This window comes from Eretmochelys imbricata, chromosome 14 (genome assembly GCF_965152235.1).
Source record: "Eretmochelys imbricata isolate rEreImb1 chromosome 14, rEreImb1.hap1, whole genome shotgun sequence".
Classification (NCBI taxonomy): Eukaryota; Metazoa; Chordata; order Testudines; family Cheloniidae; genus Eretmochelys; species Eretmochelys imbricata.
The window spans coordinates 3,319,338-3,340,474 of NC_135585.1; the positions used below are offsets into that span (position 1 = coordinate 3,319,338).

At 56.8% G+C, this 21,137-nt stretch overlaps 3 protein-coding genes across 4 annotated transcripts; 1 reads left to right on the forward strand and 2 right to left on the reverse strand.

The window, feature by feature from the left end:
* Positions 1–1,799: 1,799 nt before the first annotated feature.
* On the reverse strand, positions 1,800–8,824 carry PDE6G (phosphodiesterase 6G). 2 transcript variants are annotated; one of them, XM_077834118.1, is made up of 4 exons: positions 8,721–8,824; positions 3,652–3,857; positions 2,692–2,732; positions 1,800–1,974 (listed from the first exon to the last, which is right to left on the reverse strand). In XM_077834118.1, the coding sequence occupies exons 2-4, from the start codon at positions 3,795–3,797 to the stop codon at positions 1,898–1,900; spliced, it is 264 nt and encodes an 87-aa protein (XP_077690244.1). In that variant the 5' UTR covers positions 3,798–3,857; positions 8,721–8,824; the 3' UTR covers positions 1,800–1,897. The 2 variants fall into 2 exon arrangements, with proteins under 2 accessions (XP_077690244.1, XP_077690243.1); XM_077834117.1 differs by lacking the exon at positions 8,721–8,824 and having other exon boundaries at positions 3,652–3,947.
* A 2,868-nt stretch (positions 8,825–11,692) lies between these two features.
* OXLD1 (oxidoreductase like domain containing 1) lies at positions 11,693–13,429 on the reverse strand. Its single transcript, XM_077834116.1, has 2 exons — positions 13,319–13,429; positions 11,693–12,453 (listed from the first exon to the last, which is right to left on the reverse strand). Exons 1-2 carry the CDS (start codon positions 13,391–13,393, stop codon positions 11,974–11,976), a joined length of 555 nt encoding a protein of 184 aa, XP_077690242.1. The 5' UTR covers positions 13,394–13,429; the 3' UTR covers positions 11,693–11,973.
* Positions 13,430–13,611: 182 nt separating this feature from the next.
* On the forward strand, positions 13,612–18,605 carry CCDC137 (coiled-coil domain containing 137). The gene is made up of 6 exons (XM_077834173.1): positions 13,612–13,729; positions 14,848–14,978; positions 15,727–15,937; positions 16,627–16,709; positions 17,224–17,303; positions 17,697–18,605. Exons 1-6 carry the CDS (start codon positions 13,629–13,631, stop codon positions 17,892–17,894), a joined length of 804 nt encoding a protein of 267 aa, XP_077690299.1. The 5' UTR covers positions 13,612–13,628; the 3' UTR covers positions 17,895–18,605.
* The last annotated feature ends 2,532 nt before the right edge of the window (positions 18,606–21,137 follow it).

The following is a 21,137-nucleotide window of genomic DNA, read 5'->3' on the forward strand; positions in this document are numbered from 1 at the left end:
CAGCCCAGCGGCACCACCCCTGCCTCCGACCGCTGCTAGGAGACCCTCTCTCAGCGGCTCTGACCTCAGTCACGGAGGGGGAACTCCAGGCGAGTGCAAGGCTTCCTATGCCACCCCGTCTCCAGCCCTGGGTGCAAATGCTGCTGCTGCCTCCCATCTCCTGCCTGCTGGGGGGAGGCCTTACGCCTGCCCAGCTGGGGCTGGAAAGCTTTGTAGTTACCTGGCAAATAAACGTCTGCCTGTACCGTGGCTGTAGCTGTGCGTGGCTATGGAGGAGGGGAGTGACTGGGAAGGGCCGCCCCTGGCAGGGAGATACCACGCAGGGCGAGTGAGCCCACGAGGAGTGACAATCGCCGAGTCCCATGGCTCCGCTTTTAGAAACCGCGGCCTTGCCGGTCTAGGCCGGACGTGCCCAGCGGTGGCCATCTCGCTTCCCCTTAAGCCCACTCCTGGCTGTGGGAAGTGAACGGCCAGTTTGCCCCACCCTCACCAGGGGTGGGGGCGTTAAAGGCCCAATCCAACAGCTCCCTCCGCTGACTGCGCTGGGCCTCAGCCAGGCCTTGCAATGAGATGCAGCCTGCAGAATAGAGCCTTGGTCCTGCTTGTCTGTGCAGGGATGACCCTTGAATGCCCAGTGTGCTGGCTGGCTGGCTGGCTGCCCCGGCCCTGCCACACCCTCCCCTTCCAGCACAGCTGACTCAGAGGCTCCCAGGTTCCCAGTTCCTTCCCCTCCCGCTCCCAAGGGCAATCTCCAGGTGACTAATGTTTGCCCAGCACTTGGAGGATGTGGAGTGCTCAATTAGGGCTTTGTGCTGAGTGGAAAACTGCCCCAGCTGCTCCCTCTGCCTCGCCTCTTGGATCAGCTGTATCAATTATCTGTGAGCTCCCAGCTTCCAGAGCCCCTTCCACAAGCAGCTCCTCTCAAATCAATAGACTTCTGTGCACACCACGAAATGCCTTGAACCTTGGCCCCCTCTCTGGTCACCCAAGCAGCCAGGGTTTATGCTACCTCTGTGGAGCCCACCCCCTGCTCCTTACCAGCAGCCTGCGAGCAGGAAGTTCTCTGCTCCTCCCCATAGGTGGCTGCATTTCCCAAGGGCTGCCTGCTTCTTGCCTGAGAAGCATGTTTTGAGACAAGGGGCAGGGGAAGTTTTAAGGAGGAGAGCTGCCTGGCCTTGCGGGGGGATGTCTGTCTGTCTGTCTAAAAGCATTTTCACTGGAAAAGGAGGAGGGGTTGGGGGGGGGGGGGTGATGCCTGGGTTTTGGCAAGTGCCAGTCATTAGCCCTGTATAATCCACCCTCTGCAGTTTATATAATGTAAAGCTACCCTGGCTCCTGCCTCCTGCAGAGAGAACCTGCCCAGCCCTAGGCATCTCAGGGCACAGACAGCTGTGAAGAACATCACATAGACAAGGCCGCTAATACACAACAGAGGGAGGATCATCCTACACCTCACACTGCGGACTCAGCACCCCGCATTCCCTCCTGTTTATTTCCAAGGCTGCAGCACCAGTGAAAATTCCAGGGCTTTCAAACAATTAGCACTCATGTTAAATGCCAAATCCCACCGGCCTGGCTCTGGCTTAACTCCCAGCAGGCTGGGCAAGCTGAGAAGTGAAAGAGATTGGTGGTACACAGCATGTCTTGGGAAAACCCTGTGTTAAGCAACATGTCCAAGTGGAGTGGGAGACTCTAGGGTGGAGTAGAGCTGGCTTGGAAAGCACAGAAGCCAGGTAAGACTCAGGACAGATTCAACTAAGCATGTTTATTTTAAAGAGCTTTTTCAGGCTGGTCTCGTCACGAGCTGCAAAAGCAGCTGCATCACCCTCTGTATAAATAGTGACACCTCCGTGGGCTGCCAGGAGACACATGCCTCAATTCTGAGCTCAGGGGCTGGCTAGATGATGCCGTACTGCGCCAGCTCATGGAGTTCCAGGTGACTGAAAGCTTCCCAGGGGCAAATCACGGTGATGTCTGAAAGGGGAAAACCAGAGAGGCAGGGGTCAGCGTGAGCCAGGATCTGGCGGCTGTCTGGGAAAAGCACTCTCCCCAGCACAGCTGCTTGGCACATTGTACCTGCTGTGGGCGCCCCTAGTCCCAGTTCAAATGGGGCTTGTTCCACAGCAGTGCGACCTGCCTTTTCAGTGGAGATCGGTGCCATGGGGCTGGGGGCTGTTTACCCACGGCAGAGCTCTCCCCGTGGCACTCCGCCTTTGCCACCCAGCTGTTCTGGAAGTTCATTCCATGGTGCAGGGGGGAAGGGGGCCTGCCAAAGGGGGAAGGATGGGGCGGCAGAGGGAAGTAAGGCACAAGTTCAAGTCCTGCTTTAGGCCATATTTGAACTTGACCCATGTGTGTGACACCTGGTTCCATTTATCCAGAAGCAAACCCAGCCAGGACATGGCTGGCAGCCACTTCTCAGGAGGGTACCAATGGGGGTGGGGAGCTGCAGGTCAGGGCTGAGCTGTGGGTGGTGAGTCCAGCACAAGCCAAGCTGGGAGAGGTGGAAATGCAGAGTTGGGTAGATATCTGCACAGCTGTGGGCCTCCCCCCAGGACTGAGGTGCCTCTGCCGTGCGGGGTGGGGGCGCCCTGGCCCAGGGCTGGCTACAGCTGGTGACGTTAATCTCTCCCTTTCATGTGCAACACGTTCCCTATTTCCAAACCAGTCAAGCACCAGCTGCTCGGTTACCTGTTCCCAGCCCCTCCATGCCAGGGATGTCATCACCGAACCTGCAAGGAGAGACACCATTACATCACTCTCCCCGCCCTGGGCTCAGCCTGGAGCATCCCTGACCACCCCCAGCGATCTGTGACCCCCAGCTCTGCGTGGAGGGGTGTGAGACAAGGGGCTGGACAAAGGGAGCATCTCCAGCACATACCCCTCGCTGGCCAGAAACCCAGCCTTGAAAGAGCCCCTTGTTTGAGTCCCCAGCGCCGTAGGGCAGTGGGGTGGCTGCGGCTCTTTGCACCCCAGGGGAGAATGGAGCTCTTGACAGCTCACTCCGGGTGTGGAGCCTTTGCAGAGGACCTTACGCTCACGCCCTGTCTGCTCTGCAGAATCCCGCTGCTGCGGTGTCCTGCGTGAACTGCTGAGCCCCAGGCTGGCTGTATCTTCCTGGCCATGGCCAGTGAACGGGCAAGAGGGGCGAGAAGACGTTCACGACTCTGGTTCTCATTTAGCTGCTGTTCGGGGCACTCCTTTCTCTTTGTAAAGCCCCCACCAAGGTCTCCCTGGGCTGGTGCCAGCCGCTCTCTGAAGGGCTAACCTAGCCAGGCTCCCCTCCTGTTGCATTGTTGGACTGTCCTGCCACCCTGACCCGCTCGAGTCCCCTCTAGCCTCACATGGGTTGCCCTAAATTCCACTGTTCGGGGGAGAGTGGATGGGGGCAGGGCTCTGCTGTGACAATGCCCCGCACCTGAGCTCTCTGAGGATTAAATGCTCAGGGGTTCCAGCTGTTCCTCATGGGGGGCAGAGCCCAGGCCCAGAGGTTAGTCCTGGCCAGAAAGGGCTGGCAGCGCACAGAGCCCCTGGGTTAGGCAAGTCACTGCTGGCATATGCAGGGGACCATGCCCTGGCTGCTCACTGGTACTGGGGGGGGGGGGGGAGACCAGACTCTGAGTGAGCAGCACTCCCACCCTACGTGCTCACCCTTGGGTCCCCTTCTTGGGGGGCTTGCTCTTGAACTGCCTGGTTTGCCTCTGCTTGAATTTGGGGGGCCCTTTCCTGGGGGTGGCTGGCCCTCCAGTCACCCCGGTGGCTGACTTGATCTCCAGCTTGGGGGGCTCCAGGCTCATGGCTGCGGTGGGGTGTCAGCTGCTGGTGCAGTCCCCCTGGCTCCAGGTCCCGGCTTCTCCCTGCAGGTCACAGGTTTGGAGGCAGAAAGAAGGAAAGACAATTGGCCATGTGAAGGGAGCAAGGAGATGGCGGCCCACGGTGCCCGCTGAGACAGGCCACCAATGCAAACGTCCCATGGCGTTCCTGGGTGGGCTAGCAGCAGCTGGAAGGGGATCTAGATGCACAAGTCTCTATGCCTGACCCAGCCCTCTTAGCCAAGTGTGTAGCAGCGGGCCCCTCAACCCAGCTGCCGCTAGAGGGGGGACACAGCAGCACCCTACGGGTGTGGGTCACCCAAGGCTGCTCGCTCCTGGGAGCAGAGAATGTGGGTGCAATGTGGGTGGTGCATGGGACCACAGCTCCCTCTAGTGGCTGACTCACTGACAGCCTGTTACCGCTGTAGCTTGTGGGGCAGGGGGATGTGCTTTCTGGTGCTCAGCAGCCACAGTTCAGTCCCCACCCATGACAGAGATTTTCAGTGCCCGCAAGGGGCTGTAGCTACCCAGCTCCTGGGAATGAATGGGAGCTGGGTGGCCAACCCCCAGTCAGCTCTGGTCAGGGGGCTGGTGCATACAAGAGGCCAAGGACAGTGCTGGCTAGCTGGGGAGTGGGAATGCAGACCCCTCCCATGCCCTTTAAATGAAAGTTTTAGCCACTCACCAGCCCAGAGTGGGCCAGGGCTCCGTTCCATGGCTCAGTGACCCATTTGCCAGGCCCCCCGCCCCTGCTGCAGAAGAAAAGCTCCTGCAACCTTGGAATTAGCTCAGCTCAGACAGCTCTAAGCTCATTATTGCAAGGACAATGACGGCACTAGGGAACATGGGACAAACCGGGGGCTTTAGTGTCTATTTCTTTAGACAACAAATCCCTGAAGTTACAACTATTTGCTCCTTCTCCCCCGGCCCCCAACGTACTGACTCCCATGCCAAGCCTGTCAGGAACCTGGGGGCAGAGAGGGCTGAATGAGTCTGGGCGGCTCTTTGCTGGGTGCTGTTATTGCTTCTGACACTGGGTGCTGGGAGCAGCTGGTGTCCTAGCAAAGGGAAGATCTGAGCATGCAAGGTCAGCTGGCTGCTGGGACCAGCACTGTGCAGAGGTCTCTTCCTGCCCGTTAGTGCTCAGAAAGCCCTGGGGCCCCACGCTTAGCTGTGTACATGGTGGATAATGTACCACAGCTTGTTAACAAGGATGGGAGCAGCACCTGTGTGGGACTGAAATGTCCCTGCTGGCTTGTTTTAAACTGTGTGTTTGCAAGGACAAAACAGGTCCTTTCTCCCTGGGACTGCGGGCCCTGAAGTCTGTGCTCCAAGGCCCTGATCCAGCACATTTATCAGTATGGACTGCTGCAAGCACGGGCGTTATTGGGCCCCAATTGAGCTAAAAGTCATATATATTTAAAAAGACAAAGATCCAGGTCTACAGATAATGCGTCGCAAGATTAGCATTTGAAATGAGCTCTCAGAGACCATTCGTTGTGGATGCTGCTGTTGGCATGTCCGTTCTCTTGGGCAGTGAAAATAGCCTAGTCGAGAGACAGTTTGATCATGTAATGAAAGACTGTCCCCCGCTGCATACCCACCAAGGGCAGAATTAAGGTTACATAGGCAAGCTTAATTCTGGCATTTTCTAACTTTTGAGGGCAAGGACGGAGCTGTTAGGAGATAAATATAAAGGGACATGATAAAAGAATACAACATAATGACTATAATGAAAATACAGGTAGGTGGCTTCAGTGTATCCTTCTGAGCACAAGAAGAAGCCACTCAATCAGCAAAAAGCAGCAGATTTAAAACCAATCTGAGGAAATAGTTTACACGGGGCCCAGTTCTTCCACAGAACTCATTGCCACAAGACGCCATTGAGGCCACAAGCTCAGCTGGACTCACAAAAGACTGAATGCTTCTGTGGGTAATGAAAACATCCAGGAGTTAAAAACAATCCCCCACCCCCAAGGTTTGGAAGGGCCCTAACCCTTCATGTTTCAGGGCATGAACTGACCTTTGAAAGGAATAGGTGGTGGAAGTGTTATTCTATAATTGCCTGGGGGTAGGGGGAGCTTCTGAAAAAGCTGGGGCTGGCCACTGGGGTAGATGGATCTCTGCTCTCGTCCAGCCTGCCAATTTGCGGGTTACTGCACTCCGGTCGCCCACCTTAATGCTGCTCTTTTACTAGTAGCTGTGTGGGACCCAGTGATTGCACTATTAGTTCCCGTGAAACATGAGACCGGTATAACGGGGAGGGAGTGCAGCACCCCATGACTTCTCCTCCGGCCCGATCGTACCTGGGAACCCAAACTCGCCTCCATGTTGCCAGCTCTCATTGTTTGATCACAAGTCTCAGAGCTGGTGTTTTTCTTCAAGCCCCAGTCCCCCTGCATCATGTCATTACACAGGAATTTCAGCGTAGTAATTTTCGAGCCCTCACGGTGGAATACGAAACACAAACCCTAGAGGCTCAAAGACCAGAGAAGGAATAAAAAAAACCCTCCCCCATTTATTATTTTTTAAATCATGATTTTTTAAGCCAGTCTTGTATTTTTTTGGGAGGGCAGGGCGCTGACTCATGGTTTCTTGAATGCTCGGGGTGGGTAAATTACTATCATTCCATTGTGTCTAATGGAGGGGCTTCTGCAGCAGTGTCACCCTTCTGTCCCCAAGAAACGTCTCAGTTCTGGGACACGTTCCAGGGTGAAACACGCCAAGTATTGACAGTTACAGTCACTCCCAAGTAAAACCACAGGCAATTTAGCAAGGCAGATATAATTTGTGAAAGGAGAGATGAGTTTCTAAAGGCCAGACAGAATACAGAATTGTAGAATATCAGGGTTGGAAGGGACCTCAGGAGATCATCTAGTCCAAACCCCTGCTCAAAGCAGGGCCAATCCCCAATTTTTGCCCCAGATCCCAAAATGGCCCCCTCAATGATTGAACTCACAACCCTGGGTTTAGCAGGCCAATGCTCAAACCACTGAGCTATCCCTCCCCCCAGTGCTGGTCTCCCAAAGCCCGTGGGCTAGTATGCTATCCCGCAAGCAGCCCTCCCAGGTTACTCAATAGCCGACTAGTCCCTGGGCATTGAGAGGCCGGATTCTAGCCCGTAGTGTTTATTTCTCATGGATAAATGATCCGAGTTACGAGGTGCCTCCAATGAAGCTTTGGGTCTTCAACAGTGAGTGCTGTTTCCAGCCCCTTTACATCCATGAAGCCTGTGAGGGATTTCAGCGACCCCCTGATCAAGCCACCTGTGCAGTTACTATCTGTTCACAAACGCGGCCCCTTCCAAAGACTGTCCTCCGGGCTTCTCCAGCTGTGGGGCATCTTATTCCCCTCGCTCTGTGTTCTGTGATCAGTGGCATTCCCTTCCGTTACCAACACCTCTCACGTGGGGGGGTGGGGGTGGTCTGGTCTACCAGGCTGGAAAGGGACCCGGGGCTGCGAGTCAGGAGACTTGGATTCTAGCCTTGCCTTTGCCATATCCTGGTTACATCACTTCACTGTGCTCTTCACCCCACTGGCTGGCTGGCGTATTCAGACTAAGCGGTGTATGTGCTGAGTAGCCCCTAGCACACCGGGGCTCTGATTTGGCCGGGGGCCGCTAGGTGCTATTTCAGTGCAAATAATGAAGTTAAGCACAGGTGGAATCTATTAAGCAGTGTCCCGGGCAATAGTGCAACATGTGACTGTTTGCAGGATGGAGCCAGGGTCAGCAGCTGTTGTGGTTCCCCTCTCTAACAAGGCCAGTTTAACTACTGGCTCAGAAACATTTGGGGACTGATTCACAGCCACTGAAGGCAGTGGGAGTCTTCCCATCAGCTCAGGGGCTTTGGAGCAGGCCCTCAGCACCTAAATCCACAGCAAGCCAGAGGAAAAAAACTCTGCAAACAACTGGACAAGTTTGTGGATCTTTCCTCCTCTGCAAATCCCCAGAGCAGCACTAATCCGAGCAGGGCTGTTCTCCTGGGTGGCAGGGCAAGATATCAATATTTCTGCAGATACTAGCCGTGGGCTAGCAGGCCTGATGGGGCTGACAACAGCCCCAAGTGGGCGGGAGGAGTCCCCCTCCGTTCCTTAGAGGGGAAACGACTTGCTCCGTAACAAATGATTGCAAGGAGAAGGGGAACGGATCGACACTTGGGGCTCCCCTGGCAAGAGCAGCCAGTCAACACTCTCCCTTTCAAAACATTTTTCAACAAAAACCAGCCTTTTTGCAAAAGGAACATTTCCCTTCTCTCTGAAATTTTCTAGGACCTGCCCCCCCGAGCCCCGTTTTCAGGGGTTTTTCCTTCCCCAGGATCCACCCACCCCACTTCCCAGTTTGCAACTGGAAAAGGGGAAAGAGCAAAAAACCAAAACATTTCAGTTAAAAAGAATCCCAGAAAATTAATGTTTTAAACATTTTCTCTGAAAAAACACCCATCGTGACCAACTCCGATCCTGAGCCTTTGTCTGACCCTCGGAAACAGACCGAGCTGCCCAGAGGTTTGCTAGGGACACTTGGCTGCTCCTTCAGCAGGCTGGAAGTACGACAGCTTAGAGCACCCCAGCTATTTTGGTTCTTCGGCGCCTGTCCAGACTAGCTATCTTGGGCCATTTCACGCCAACAGCCTGATAAGGTTCGAGTCCATCCCGCACTGGCGAACGGCACCACGGCCTAGAATAACGACTCCCTTCACCTCTCCAAACTCCTCGGATCACTTGGCATCCACAGTGGAGGGACCGACTAGATTTTAAAGACCAAGGAAAGGAACCACAGTCTCACGCAGGGTGGCAGAAGTAGACAGGCAGGTACATAAGCAAGATGGAGACTGGAGCACAATGACGCCTTACGTAAGAAGCCGAGGAACAGCAGCACTTGGTGTATTCAAAGCAGAGGGGATTACTTACCCCACTGCAGATGTTTCACAGGGCCAGCTGCACTGGGCTGGTGCTAGCCCCAGCCAGCTGTGACTGTCAGCGATGGGTCCGTGTCCTATAGACGACACTCTGGATGCTTCTTGCGGGCCGGTGGGTTTATTCTGCTCCTGGATAATAGGATTATGACCCTTCCTTTAAAATGGGTAAGCTGATTTAATTTCTAATGGTATGTACATCGTTTGGGGTGGGTGAGAGGAGCATGTGAGTGAGAGAGAGGGGCGCTGGGGTAATGCTATTGTAACACGCTGTCCGTTCCCGCCCATTTGATTGTGTATTTTATTGTTCCACAGGGGCATTTGCTCGACTCTCTGGCTCTGTGCAATATTTCAGTGTGCAGTGCTGTGTTTGGGGCAGAATAATTCTTAGCAAATAATTTATCGGATGGATTTTGCCGCCTCTTCAGTCTAGAAGCTTGTTGCTGGGAGATCCCTGGCTGGCAATCAACGACCCAGGAGTTCCCGTGAGCAGACTTCAGCCTGCAGCTCGACCGTCACAAATATTCCAGACAGCGGAGCTAGTCTGAGCGCAGGATCCTTGACTGACCCTGTCAGAACCTGCTGTCCCAGCTGTCAATTTAAAACGTGCTTTGCACAAATCTGCAATACTGGGGTCCAATGGGCCGATTCTCAGAACCCTTCTGCCATGAACCACATTTGCTAGAAGACCATGCAAAGCGCCTGCAACGGGGCTCAAAAAGTGGGCCCAGATCTTTGCAGTGTTCACCAAGCTCTGCTTATGGGCACATGACATTTCCCTTTCCGACTTATGTGTATTGCCATATGGTTAGAGGGTCCACCCCTGGATCCCGGCCCACTGCGCTAGGTGCTGCACGCACATGTATTCAGACAGCCCAAAGAGCACACAAGCTGAGCAAAGACATTAATTAATAGCAGATAAAGTGCAATTAGCGTGACACCAAACAGACCAGGAGACAAAGTCCCTGCCCCGAGCTTCTTACAAGACAGAAAACCCCATGATAACAAGGGATGGGCCCCAGATTCAGCTCATATGGATCCCAAGCTACTGTCCGATCTTGAAAAACAGTGAGGTCACCAAGGGCCTGGGACTCTGGGATGCTACCCCATACGACAGCATCCTCCTGGCCGAGGCTAGCAATGTTGTAAGGCCCCCTCCTGGGCAGATGAAGTCAATGGAAGCCGCAGGGCCCTGAGCCACCTGGAAAAAAAAATCGGACTACCCACTTAGCAACCAAGCATGGATTCAGGTGCCTCCCTTTGCAAATGCTGGCCGCAGGCACTAATGCAAAGGCCGGTCGTCACTGCTGGGTGATTTGCTGTTTGGTATTCTTAGGAACCTAGGAATTGCCAGGGTGGAGCAGAAGAAAGGGTCCACCAAGTTCATTCCCAGGTGCTCGACCGCGGCCACTGCTAGTTCCATAGTGGGCATGTTATTCCTTATCTGTCCACTGGGGAAGTTTCTTCCTATCCCCTAGTAGTGAAGCATGAAAGTGGATATCCCTTCCCTGTTTTAATCCTATCACTGTAGGTGTTCCCCATTCTCAATAGGACTGTCTAATCCTTTTCTGACCACTGCTAAGGTGTTGGCCTCTGTGACAGGGAGTCCTATGGGTCAACTAACTATCAAGCATTAAAAAAGTACTTCTGATCACTGCTCAATTTCTTGGAAAAGCAACTCCTTGGTCTTTGCCCAGGTTTCCTGTGGCAGCACCAGTTTGTCTGCTGGATGAGTATCATTCCAAAGCTAATCCCCTTGCACTAAAGCAATTATAAAAAGGCATAATCTCAGTACACTTTAATTGAACTTCAGGCCCTTCCACTAATTACAATTAGTTAGGCTTCAGCAAATAGGATTATGCGAATCCAGGAACGTTTTAAGGACACCAGCTGAACTGGTTACTTGTCTGATAAAGACAAGGACTCCTGTTAATTACTGAGTCCATCTTGAGTTTTATTAGCGCACACTGCTAAACAGCTAGCAGGTCTTAGTGGCACCCGCTTCGTTAGCCAGATTCTGCAGCTGGGGGGAGGGCAGAGTTTCTGTCAAGATTTCATTAAAAACCTCAAACTCTGCAGCCAAGCAGAGCAAGGGCACTGCTCTGGCGGCTAAGTTTTAGGGCGGCTGGTGCTCTGTGACCCAGACCCCTTAGCAAATGGGAGGAAAATGCTGTCATTTAGCACAAAGAATGTGGGACAGATTCCACCACAGCCTCTATACACCTCTCCAGGGTGCACATGGAGGGGGAGGAGGGAGCAGATCTGTGGTGCCCGGTGCGGCAGGAAATTCCACAGGTGCAAAGCCTTGAATCACCCCAAGCAGTTCTGACTCAGCCGCCTTGCCAGGTGTGGTACAGGAGGTGGGGCTGGACGTGTGCGAGGGGAGCCTCTGCAGCACATGCAGATGGTACGGTAGTGCCAGATGGCATGGCAGCCGCTAGGCAGCTCTTGGAAGGTGCTGCAAATTAGAGCTGCCCTGCAGCTGCTCTTATTTATGCCTGCGCCATTTTGACCATCACAGCAGCCCGGAGGCACAAATGTGGCCCTCCCAGGGAATACTACTGTCACTTGGCGGTTATGCACTAGGCTCTTCAATTCCAGCCACCAAGCAGCTGGGTGAGGAAGCAGTGCATATTCAGAGGGGAACCCAGCTGGCCACGCATCAGGGGAGAGAGAGGAACATTTATCTAGACTACAGCAGGGGTTTTAAAAAGGGCTAAGGGACAAACTCCCAGAGAATGGGGGATTTGGGTGTTGAATTCGTCGTCCCCTTTGGGATTCCCAGCCTAGATGTTAAACAAATATTTTTAAAGCAGCGTACTTCACGTTTTGTCTCACACTTAACTCAGTAGTTAAGCATGAGACAAAACGTGAAGTAGCAACAGCTAGGAGCCCAGGTCCCGGGCCAGGGCCCCGTCACAGTAGGTGTTGAACAAGCCCAGAACACAAAGGCAGGCCTAGAAGAGGTTCACATTTTTAAGCACACGGGTATGAATTTATTCTCACTCAATTTCTGCCAAGTACTGTAACTCATGCCAATAAATAATGGCAATCCTTTACCAACTAGTGGTCAAGCTGGGTTCTCGAGCCCAGGAACCAAGCTTCAAAGGAGATGGACAAATTATGTTAAATAAGGAGCCTTTTCGGAGAAGGGACAATAAATAAATATGGGCACTTTCTCTCTGGAGTTTGTAGCGCCATGGGAATAGAGGAGCCATGGCAGGAGCCAACAGCTTAAACTGTGCGCATCAGTCTTTCTTCATACGGAATCTGATTTCCATCTTTAAAATCATTTTAATGTTCTCATCTTCTATGTGCTTTTCCACAGCGGCTAAGGCCTGTTCTCCCCCATCCTGGTAGTGTTTCAGCAGCTCCTCTGCATATGCAATCCAAACGCAGTTGTGGCAGCCGCTCATACAGCAGTTAGTGGGGGGAAGGAGCGTTGGGGGCTTGGAAAAGGGGGGCTCTGTGTCTTTCAAAGGCTCGGAGAGCCCTGCAGCGCAGGGCTCTCCGTCGCTCTGCTGGGGATCAGTCTGAGAGCCATCTCCTCGGGTCTCTGAATGGCTTTGATGGTGGCTAAAATCTGCTTTTGACAGGTCCACGGAAAGTCTCCGAACGCTGCAGAAGTAGCTTTTCAGGTGGTCTCTGCGAGGTAGCCTGTCCCAGAGAGGACACCCACATCTCTGCAGTCTCCAGCGCTCGGTGCACCTGAAGAGTTGTAGATTTACCTGGCAATTAATAACAAACTTACAAGAGAGGTCGAACTATCACACACTGAGGGCTCCGCACGGCCGCGTCTGGTCTATCGTTCTGATGGCCATCTGCGCCGATGGGACTATCCACACGGCCCCTGGGGTGGGCCCAGCAGCTCGCCCAGCACCGGGCAAGGCTCGCAGCCGCTCTCACAGCGCCCCGGGCCGCAGGAGCAGCTCGGGTGCGGGGAGGAAGGCAAGAGTCGGCCCACCAAGTGCCCTTGATAATCCCGTACTAGGGATGGAGGAGATGGGTCCAAAGACAGACAGGAGATCCCTCCGCCTCCAAACAGCCTCCTTCCCCTCCGCCACATACAGCCCTCCTGCTCCAACTTTCCTCCCCCACACAGCCTCCTTCCCCTCCCCCATCCAGCCCCCCCGGTCCCCTCCCCCATACAGCACCCCCACTCCAACCCCAGTGCTCCTGCTCCCAGGCCAGCTCCCCTCCCCCATACAGGCCCCCCCAGTCCAGCGCCCCCCTGCTCCCATACCAGCCCCCCCCGGTCCCCTCCCCCATCCAGCCCCCCTCACTCCAGCCCCCCCCCGCTCCCATGCCAGCTGCCCTCCCCCATCCAGCCGCCCCCCGGTCCCATGCCAGCTCCCCTCCCCCATCCAGCCCCCCTCACTCCAGCCCCCCCCGGTCCCATGCCAGCTCCCCTCCCCCATCCAGCCCCCCCCCCCGGTCCCATGCCAGCTCCCCTCCCCCATCCAGCCCCCCCCCCCGGTCCCATGCCAGCTCCCCTCCCCCATCCAGCCCCCCCCCCCGGTCCCATGCCAGCTCCCCTCCCCCATCCAGCCCCCCCGCAACTCTGCTGCCTCCCAAACAGCCCCCGGTGCTCACCTGGGGACGGGCCCCCGCCGCGCGGCTCCCCCCCGCCAGGCCCCGGCCGCACCGGGCCGCCCCCTGCAGTAACATCCCGACCGCAGCGCCCCGACAACCCGTCTCGTCTCCGCACGAGCGACAGCTTCTTCAGCCAATAGCCGCAGCGGCTCCTCCAGGCGCGAACCAATAGTTGCGGAGGGGGCGGTCCCTGGGGACGCGGACCAATGGGAGCAGGGGACTGGAGGGGGCGGGGCGCCGGGGTCAGCCGGAAGTGGGGCCGTCGGGCCGGGCGAGCGCAGGTGGGAGGCGCACGTGGCTCCCGCTCCCGATGGGCAAAGAGCCGCCGCCGGGCCCTGCGGGCCGCGCTGCCCGGGGGGAGCCGCGCAAGGGCGGGGCGGTGCCGAGGGCCGCGGTTCCGGCCCGGGCTCGGTATGTGGGCTCGGTATGGGGGGGGCTGCTCTGCGGGCTCGGTCTGCAGGGCCGGCCGATGTGCTGCGCCTGTCACCGCGGTGTCTGGTCCCTTCCCTCGGCGGCGATGCGGCCCATCGCGCTGGTGTGTCCGAGCTCGTGCCCAGCACGGGCCCGTGGACACCTCCGCCTCCAGCGAGGCCTGCATCCAGCCTCTGAAGGGTGCGACTGGCTGCGCCTTAGGGCCCTGGGGCGCCATCGCCCGCTCTGGTCCTGGGAACTTTGCCTCCGGGCAACCCCCCCCCCAACTTTCCCCCTCCCCCCCGACTGCCCCCCTCTCCCTCCCGCGCACTGGCTGTGCGGCTCTTGTTTTACCGGCTGGGAAGGCGACACCCGAGCCCAGCCCCTCAGAGGAGGGGTGCAGTGCTGCGTAGCTGCACGGGATAGGAGAGAGGCGAGGTGGGGAAATAGCCTTTGTTGGGCCAGCTTCTGCTGGGGAAGAGAGATGAGCCGTCCAGCTTACACAGCCATAGGAACGGCCATAGTGGGTCAAACCAAAGGTCCATCCAGCCCCGTACCCTGTCTTCCAACTGTGGCCAGGGCCAGGTGCCCCAGGCCAGGTGCCCCAGAGGGAATGAGCAGAATAGGGAATCATCATGTGAAACATCCTCTGTCGCTCATTCCCAGCTTCTGGCAAACAGAGGCTAGGGACACCATCCCTGCCCATCCTGGCTAATAGCCACTGATGGACCTATCCTCCGTGAATTTATCTAGTTCTTTTTTGAACCCTGTTATAGTCTTGGCCTTCACAACATCCTTGGGCAAGGAGTTCCACAGGTTGACTGTGCATTGTGAGAAAAAATACTTCCTTTTGTTGTTTTAAACCTACGGCAGAGCTCCGTAAGCTCAAAAGTTTGTCTCTTTCTCCAACAAAAGCTGGTCCACTAAAACATTTACCTCACCTGCCTTGTCTCAGCGAGAAGAGGGACAGTTCGCTGGATAGACAAACCCAGCTCACTGGGCCTGTTTCTCAGCTCAGACCCTGCCTCCCATTCACCTGGCTGTCAGTGCTGCAGCAGTGAGTTCTGCACCTTTCCCTGTCCCTGATTTTGGACCTCTGTACGTCTCTTCCTTTTCAGCCAAGAGAAGAAGAAAACCAACTCAAAGCCCAAACATCTTGATGAGCAGGAAATCCCCTATCGGCTTCGGGAGCTCATTAAGAGCAGAGAGGAGATGAAAAACCCCAAGAGCAGGAAGAGAAGGAAAGCAGGTAAAGGCCAGCCTCCCCAGGACCTTTTTAACTCACTGGAAATAGGCCTCATCTGTATTTGATGGGATCGTTTACACCAGTTATGTTGACTTCACTGAAAATGGGACATGGCCCCACTAAAGGGATCAGACCATAGGTCCCTCCCATTGAATATCCTGGTTCCAGTGGTGGCCAGTACCAGCAAGTAGCAGAGACCCTGCAGGAGGCAGTTCTGGCGTAATCTGCCACCAGGTACTGTTCCTCCTTCCCCTCGTCAGTTGATGGTCATCTTGTGCTCTGACATGGGGGTTTACAGGTCTTCTTAGGAATGAAAAGAAAAGGGTTCCAAATTCCTGGGTCTACCACAGAGGCTGGGCAGGTCATTTAGTTTCTCTGGGCCTCCTTTCCCCACTTCTCGGTCTCTTGCTCTTTGTCAGGTTCTTGGGTGCTGCCGCTGTTGTGATGCCTCACTGATCTCAGGTTGGAAGTACTGAGGGAGAGGATTACGATGTACATGACTGTGCAGTATCTTGGAATCTGCTTGGTTCTGTCCAAGCCCAAAGGGGTGCTGAGTGGCAGCATGGGGCTGCAGAGCTGATCCTAACCATCAGAGGAGTCAGGTTCTGTGTCAGCTTCCAGCAGGCGCAGCGGGTGCAAATACCCGAACTAGATCCCGTGTCCCTGGGATTTGTCCTGCCTGGGATGGGCGGTGCCCTCAGATCCTTCTTCTCCCTTCTTCTGGCTAATGCTGTTGTGATCTTGGCTGCAGTGAGCAAAAGGAAGCCTGTGACTCCGGATCCTGCAGCCCAGGGTGATATTCCCGTGCCCAAGTTCGGGAGGCGGAAGCAAGAGTCCGTGTTGGCTTACATCCAACGCATGGAGCAGGAGACCCAGCACGTCCTGTTTCTCACCAAAAACCAGCTGCAGCGCGAGCCTGAGACTGAGGAGCCGGCCCCGGAGAAGTCACAGAGGAAGAAGGAGTAGGTCTGGGGGGGAAGCTCACGCCGAGGCCAAGGGAATGCTTTGATGTTGCTGGGCAGGGCCCAGTCATGGCTCCTAAAGGCTGCAGCAGGGGCTTGCCTGAGCAGCAAATGCAGAATCAGCTCCTGCCTTCAGAAATTGCTGCTTATCCTGTTGGCACTGGAGTTGCATTACTGAGGGGAGGGGAGGAGACCAAGCCAGCCCCGAGAGGGAGCAATTAACTGACACCAGCCGAGACTGGTTGTCGGTTGGCAGAGACTGGTCCTATCCTCCCCCTGGGGCCCATACAGGAACTTTCCCTTCTGGGGGCAGCACCGTCCATCACTCAGCCATCCAGCAGCTGGTACTGGGCTCATGCACGGCAGACCCGTTGTGAGGAGGCTGCTGCACCTGCATGACACCCAGAGGACTGGGGTGGGGATTGTACCCCTGGAGGTGAGGGAGTGGAGTTCTCAGCTCTTAATGGGATAGTGTCAGGTTAAGATCAGGGGCCCCCGGTGCGCAAGGTGCTGCACACACAAGTAGTAAGAGACACCCCCTGCTCTGGAAGCTCACAGTCTGAGCCAGGTTTAAATCCTGCAGACGGGTCTGTTCTAATCAGAGCATTAGCGCCCTTCCTCCCACCCCCAGCACCCTTTTTTTAACCAGCTCTCCATCCCCTCTAAATGACCCGGCTCGGCATCCTTAGATTTCAGAATAGACGACTGGAGAAAATGCAAAAGAAGAGAGAAGAGAAGAAAGCGGTGATGCTGGAGAAGGCCTTGTTCCAAGGTAGGCGTGGGTACAGATCGGCAGTGCTGCTCTGGCTCCGGGCAGCCCTGGCTCTCCTGCAGACCCCTCACCCTGGGGATGGCCCCGGGAGAGGGGTGTAGAGGAGGTTTGCGTTACCTGAAATTTGCTCCCAAGTTCTCTTGCCTCCTTGGCTCCCCGTTTTCCTGGCTCCGTGATGGGCTGCATGCGCCCAGGGAGCTTCCTGGGAACACACTGTGGGGCCCAGACAATAGTTTGCGGATCGGGCGGTACTTCCTCCAGCCTGCCTCGTGAAATGCTGCCGGCAGATCCTTGTGAGGCTTGGGATTCTGCTTCACTCCCTGAGCTATGCTGTTCTGCAGTGCTGTTCAAAGCACCTCTCCCCAGAGGCGGCTGCACTTCAGCAGCAATCACTGTATATGCAGGGTCTTTAAAGAGCTTTGGGGTGGTGGGAGCTGTTGGGAGTGTCTGCTGGCTCACACCACGGCCGAGATCTCAAGCAACGTCTGTCTCCTCCCCTGCCCCTTCCTTTCAGATCCAGTTCAGTTTGGCGAGGTTGCCATGCAGCCACCAGCGCTGACGGTGAAGCCCAGAAAGGGGATAATCAAAGAGAAGGTAAGCTGTTGCGTCCCATCTCATTTCAGCCCTGGGCTTGTCTCCCAGCTCTGCCAGTGCTGCTCAGGCTGACGCCCACGTCTCAGCCCGGGTCTCTCTTGAGTAGATCTTGCAAGTTGTAGGGTTGCCAGACTCTCTCGCCACGGCCCTGGGATTTGAAGCCAGCTCTCCAGCAGGATGAAAGCGGAGTGGCACCAACCTGTTGGCACCACAGGGCCTCTTGAGCTTAGTAGGAATTTTGACAGTAGAGACTTGGAAGCTCCTGGCATCAGTCGCTGCCCTTTGGCAGGTGCCTTCTCCCTGCACCCCGCTCTGCGGTGGGCTCTGTCCCTGGTTGACCCTCTGTCCCTTAACATGTGTCGAGTCTCAGCGGCTGTCTTTCCATTTCTGTAGGCTGGTCCGAGGCAGCTCCTGCTGACGGCTCTCCTGGCTCCTGTCCGCAAAGCTGCCCCCTTGTCCCTCGCTCGCCAGCGCATCGTGGAGGAGGAGCGGGAGAGGGTCATCCAGGCCTACAGGGACATAAAGCAACGCAGACAGCAGCAGGCGTCCGAGAGCTGTCTCGTGGGGGACAAGCTGGAGAAGCCACTCTGAGCCCTCGGGCGGCCAGTGCCGTCCTGGGGAAGGTGATGTGCCTTTGGTCTCTGTACATGTGGGGATGGATGCTGATGTGGTGAGAGGTGTCCACAGGTGCTCCAGGGATCTGCTGTATAGGGAGCAACCCTCCCCAGACAGTCTGACTGAGTCATCAGGACACTGGCCCATGAGCACAGGATCTCACAGCCCCTCCCTCAGCGTGTGGAGCACAGGGCTCTTAGCCAAGCACTGACAGCAGCTAGCCCCTCACCTGGTGCAACATGCTGCATCAGGCCCCAGAACTCTGCCCCCTTCCTGCTGGAGCAGAACCACCTGTGACGGGAGGGTGCAGGTCACTCCCGTGTCTTTGGGATCAGTCCTTGTCGCTCGCAGGCCCAGCCCAGAGGCGACACCGTGTTAGCGGCAGGAGGCAGGCACGGTGCCGTGGCTTGGGCTGTGTGTGGAAGGAGGGTAAAGGGAGGTGCTCAAAAAGCCCATTTGTGCCCATGCATTGCTGCGCTGAGTCGGCGGAGCACCACCTGCCTTCTCGGCCGGGGGAGCTCGCTCTGGGCCAGCTCCGGAGGTGATGAACCCGCTGATACGAAACACTCTCGAAGGGGCAGTCTCGCGCTGAGCTGCCTCTTGTCTGCGTCCCTGAGCACCTCACCCTCACTGGGCTTGGGGAGGTCTGCTCCTTCAGCCAAACTGAATAAACAGCAGGAACATGAATGGAAATTCGCCCCCCTCATTTCTTCACCCATTTGAACCCCCTTATCCCCGAGCCGGGGGGGTCCTGCTTCCTTTCCTGCCCTGCAATAGCAACGACTCCCCTGCAGGTGGCAGTCTGCACTCGGCAGTGTGACCTGGCTGGCCAAGGCAGCGTGAACCTTGCACGGCCACTGGCCCGCTCCCCTTGGCCTGCATTCCCCAACGTGGGCCTCACTGCTGGCCTCTGGCGAGGGGAGACTCACCTGGATACTGCGCCCACCGCTACAGCCGGGAGAGGCAGCTCTTGCTGGGTGCATGGCTCGTTCCATAATGGGAGGCAGGCTGGCCCTGTGCTAACGGCACCGGTTGAAACTGGGGACTCCCGAGTTCTCTCTGCAGCCTCGTTGGGCAACTTGTGGGCTGTGTGTGCCTGTGCCTCAGTTTCCCCATGTGCTATGGAGAGAACCAGGGTTTGAGGTGGGATTCCCCTAGGCAGTGTATGATTCATGGTCTGACTGTCCTGGGGTGGTGCTAGACTGGGCAGCATGTCTTTGGCCTTCCCCCGCAGGCCTGTCTGTGTGGCACAACAGGGGACCCCATCCATACCCTCCCCTCGCCCCAGATGAGCCTACGTGGGGCTGAGTTCCTACCTCAGCTGCTCCTGAGCCCTCTGTCTCCTGGGTGTACACTCCTCCTGCAGCTTCTGCCTGTTACTGAGGTTGCTCCTGTGTCCCTGCGGTGGGGTCCCCTTACCCAGCCCCAGACCTGGTGGCCTGCCTCTGCTCCCACCAGTAGAGGTGAGGAAGAGAACAGCTTCGGGGCATTTTCCCAGCAAGCCACTGTTTTGAGTAGGTCCAACACACACCAAATTCCCAGCCCTCACCTCCCTGGTCCCTGAGGGGGTTCCCCTCCAGGTTTAACAGTTTTTAATTTGGCTGGGACCCTCCCTTTCTAATCATTGTGCCTCGCTCATCCCAGCTCCCTGTGGAGCTTCTCCCTGGCACTGCTTGGAGGAGCGGGGTGGAGTGGCTGAGCAGAGGACTCTGTATGTAGCAGGGCTGGGGCTCCCCTGGGCGGTCTCGTTCCTGAGGCCAGAAGCTCCAGTGCCCCTGGGGAGGCGGGTGGCAGCTTGATTTGGGGGCAGGGCTAAGCTGGTGGGTGTCCTGCTGTTTGCTGGGCCAGACATCAGGCTGGTCCCTGCAGAGGCCCCCTGCCTCATCCCCCAGACACGCTCCATCATAGACACGCCGTGGCTTGTACCCCGTTTGAGCTGCTGGGGCCTTGTGCTGGGAGATGGGCCGCGCCCCACCGGCTCCACGCGGCTCTCCAAGGGGTAATTACGGCTGGTGACTGTCAGGCTCTTTCCTGACGCGCTAATCACAGGCCTGGGCATTGCCAGCCCCACCCCACGGAGACCGATCAGCTCCAGGGCCTCAGCCCCTTGCCTCCACTCCCACCCCGACTGCAGTGACCTTCCCTGGCTGGCGGGAGGCTCACCTTCTACCCCGGCATGGCCTGCAAAGAGTTGTGGTTGGAGCCTCTGCCAGCATAACCTGGAGCCAGCCCGGGCCTGTGGTGCATGGGGGCTGGAGATGGGGGGCAGGAAGAAATATTAATCCCTGCAGTGGGGCTCTGGATCTACCTGCTGGATGCCTGATCCATGCCCTATGTAACCAGCCTAGTGCCCCCAGCCCACGTTCCTGAGGTGGCATTGTCAAGTGAGGTAGCCTAGCAACTGCCCCCCTTCCACCAACTTTCACTCTCTGCCTCCCCCCCTCAGCCCTTTCTCTAGGCCAAGGTTAATGGGCTTACACTGCCCCAGGTTCCCCTGAGCCCTGTCAGCGTGCTGCACCCCCATTCAGCCCAGGGCTTAGCCAGCCAGAAGGAGCAGAGCCTGGCTGCTGGGCTGATCTGTGACCCCGGCAGGCTGGCACATCAGGCCCAGCGCAGAGGGCTCCTTGCACAGCAGCTGTTGGTGTCAGAACCGGCTGGGGGAATCCAACCGGCCCTGCGGGCACCTGGGCGGGGGCAGGATTATGGCAGGGTGGGGTCAGCAAGCAGAGGGTGGTTGGCACCTCCCCGTATCAGGCCCACCGAGCCCCTGCACCAAACTCCCCCCTCTGCTCTCCTGGGCAGCGTTCTTTGGCTCTGGCCTGAGCCGGAGCCACGAGACCTGGGCCTGCCAGTCCCCTGCTGCTTCCATAGCTCAGACTGGCGGAGCCGCCGGAGTGGGAAACCTATCTCCCCCTCCCCCACCTTTGTCTCTTGCTCTCTGTGTGGGCTGAGCACCTGGGCCCTGCACTCAGCCCTGCCCTGCCCTGGAGCCCAGCGGGGTGGGGCGCCCTGTCCCGAAGTCAGTAAGATGAAGATCTGGCAGCTGCCTGCTGTGCCATGGGGACTTGGCAAAGGCGCCGGCCCAGCGCACCTGGGATCCCCACGCATCTGGCTCCAGCTGGTCCAGCCTCTGCTCTGGGTGTCTATTTGCTGAGGACTGGGACCCGGTGACTGCCCCCTGCCCTGCCCCATTGCAGGGGGCTGCTAGGCACCCCCTAG

Coding starts and splice junctions, on each gene's coding strand:
- PDE6G (XM_077834118.1), bottom strand. CDS start 3,797: ATGAGCCTGGAGCCCCCCAAGCTGGAGATCAAGTCAGCCACCGGGGTG. Junction 2,733..3,651: donor CCCAAGAAGGGGACCCAAGG/GTGAGCACGTAG, acceptor CTCTCCTTGCAG/GTTCGGTGATGACATCCCTG. Junction 1,975..2,691: donor CATGGAGGGGCTGGGAACAG/GTAACCGAGCAG, acceptor TTCCCCTTTCAG/ACATCACCGTGATTTGCCCC.
- OXLD1 (XM_077834116.1), bottom strand. CDS start 13,393: ATGTTACTGCAGGGGGCGGCCCGGTGCGGCCGGGGCCTGGCGGGGGGG. Junction 12,454..13,318: donor CGGCGGGGGCCCGTCCCCAG/GTGAGCACCGGG, acceptor ATTAATTGCCAG/GTAAATCTACAACTCTTCAG.
- CCDC137 (XM_077834173.1), top strand. CDS start 13,629: ATGGGCAAAGAGCCGCCGCCGGGCCCTGCGGGCCGCGCTGCCCGGGGG. Junction 16,710..17,223: donor GGAGAAGGCCTTGTTCCAAG/GTAGGCGTGGGT, acceptor CCTTCCTTTCAG/ATCCAGTTCAGTTTGGCGAG. Junction 17,304..17,696: donor AGGGGATAATCAAAGAGAAG/GTAAGCTGTTGC, acceptor CCATTTCTGTAG/GCTGGTCCGAGGCAGCTCCT.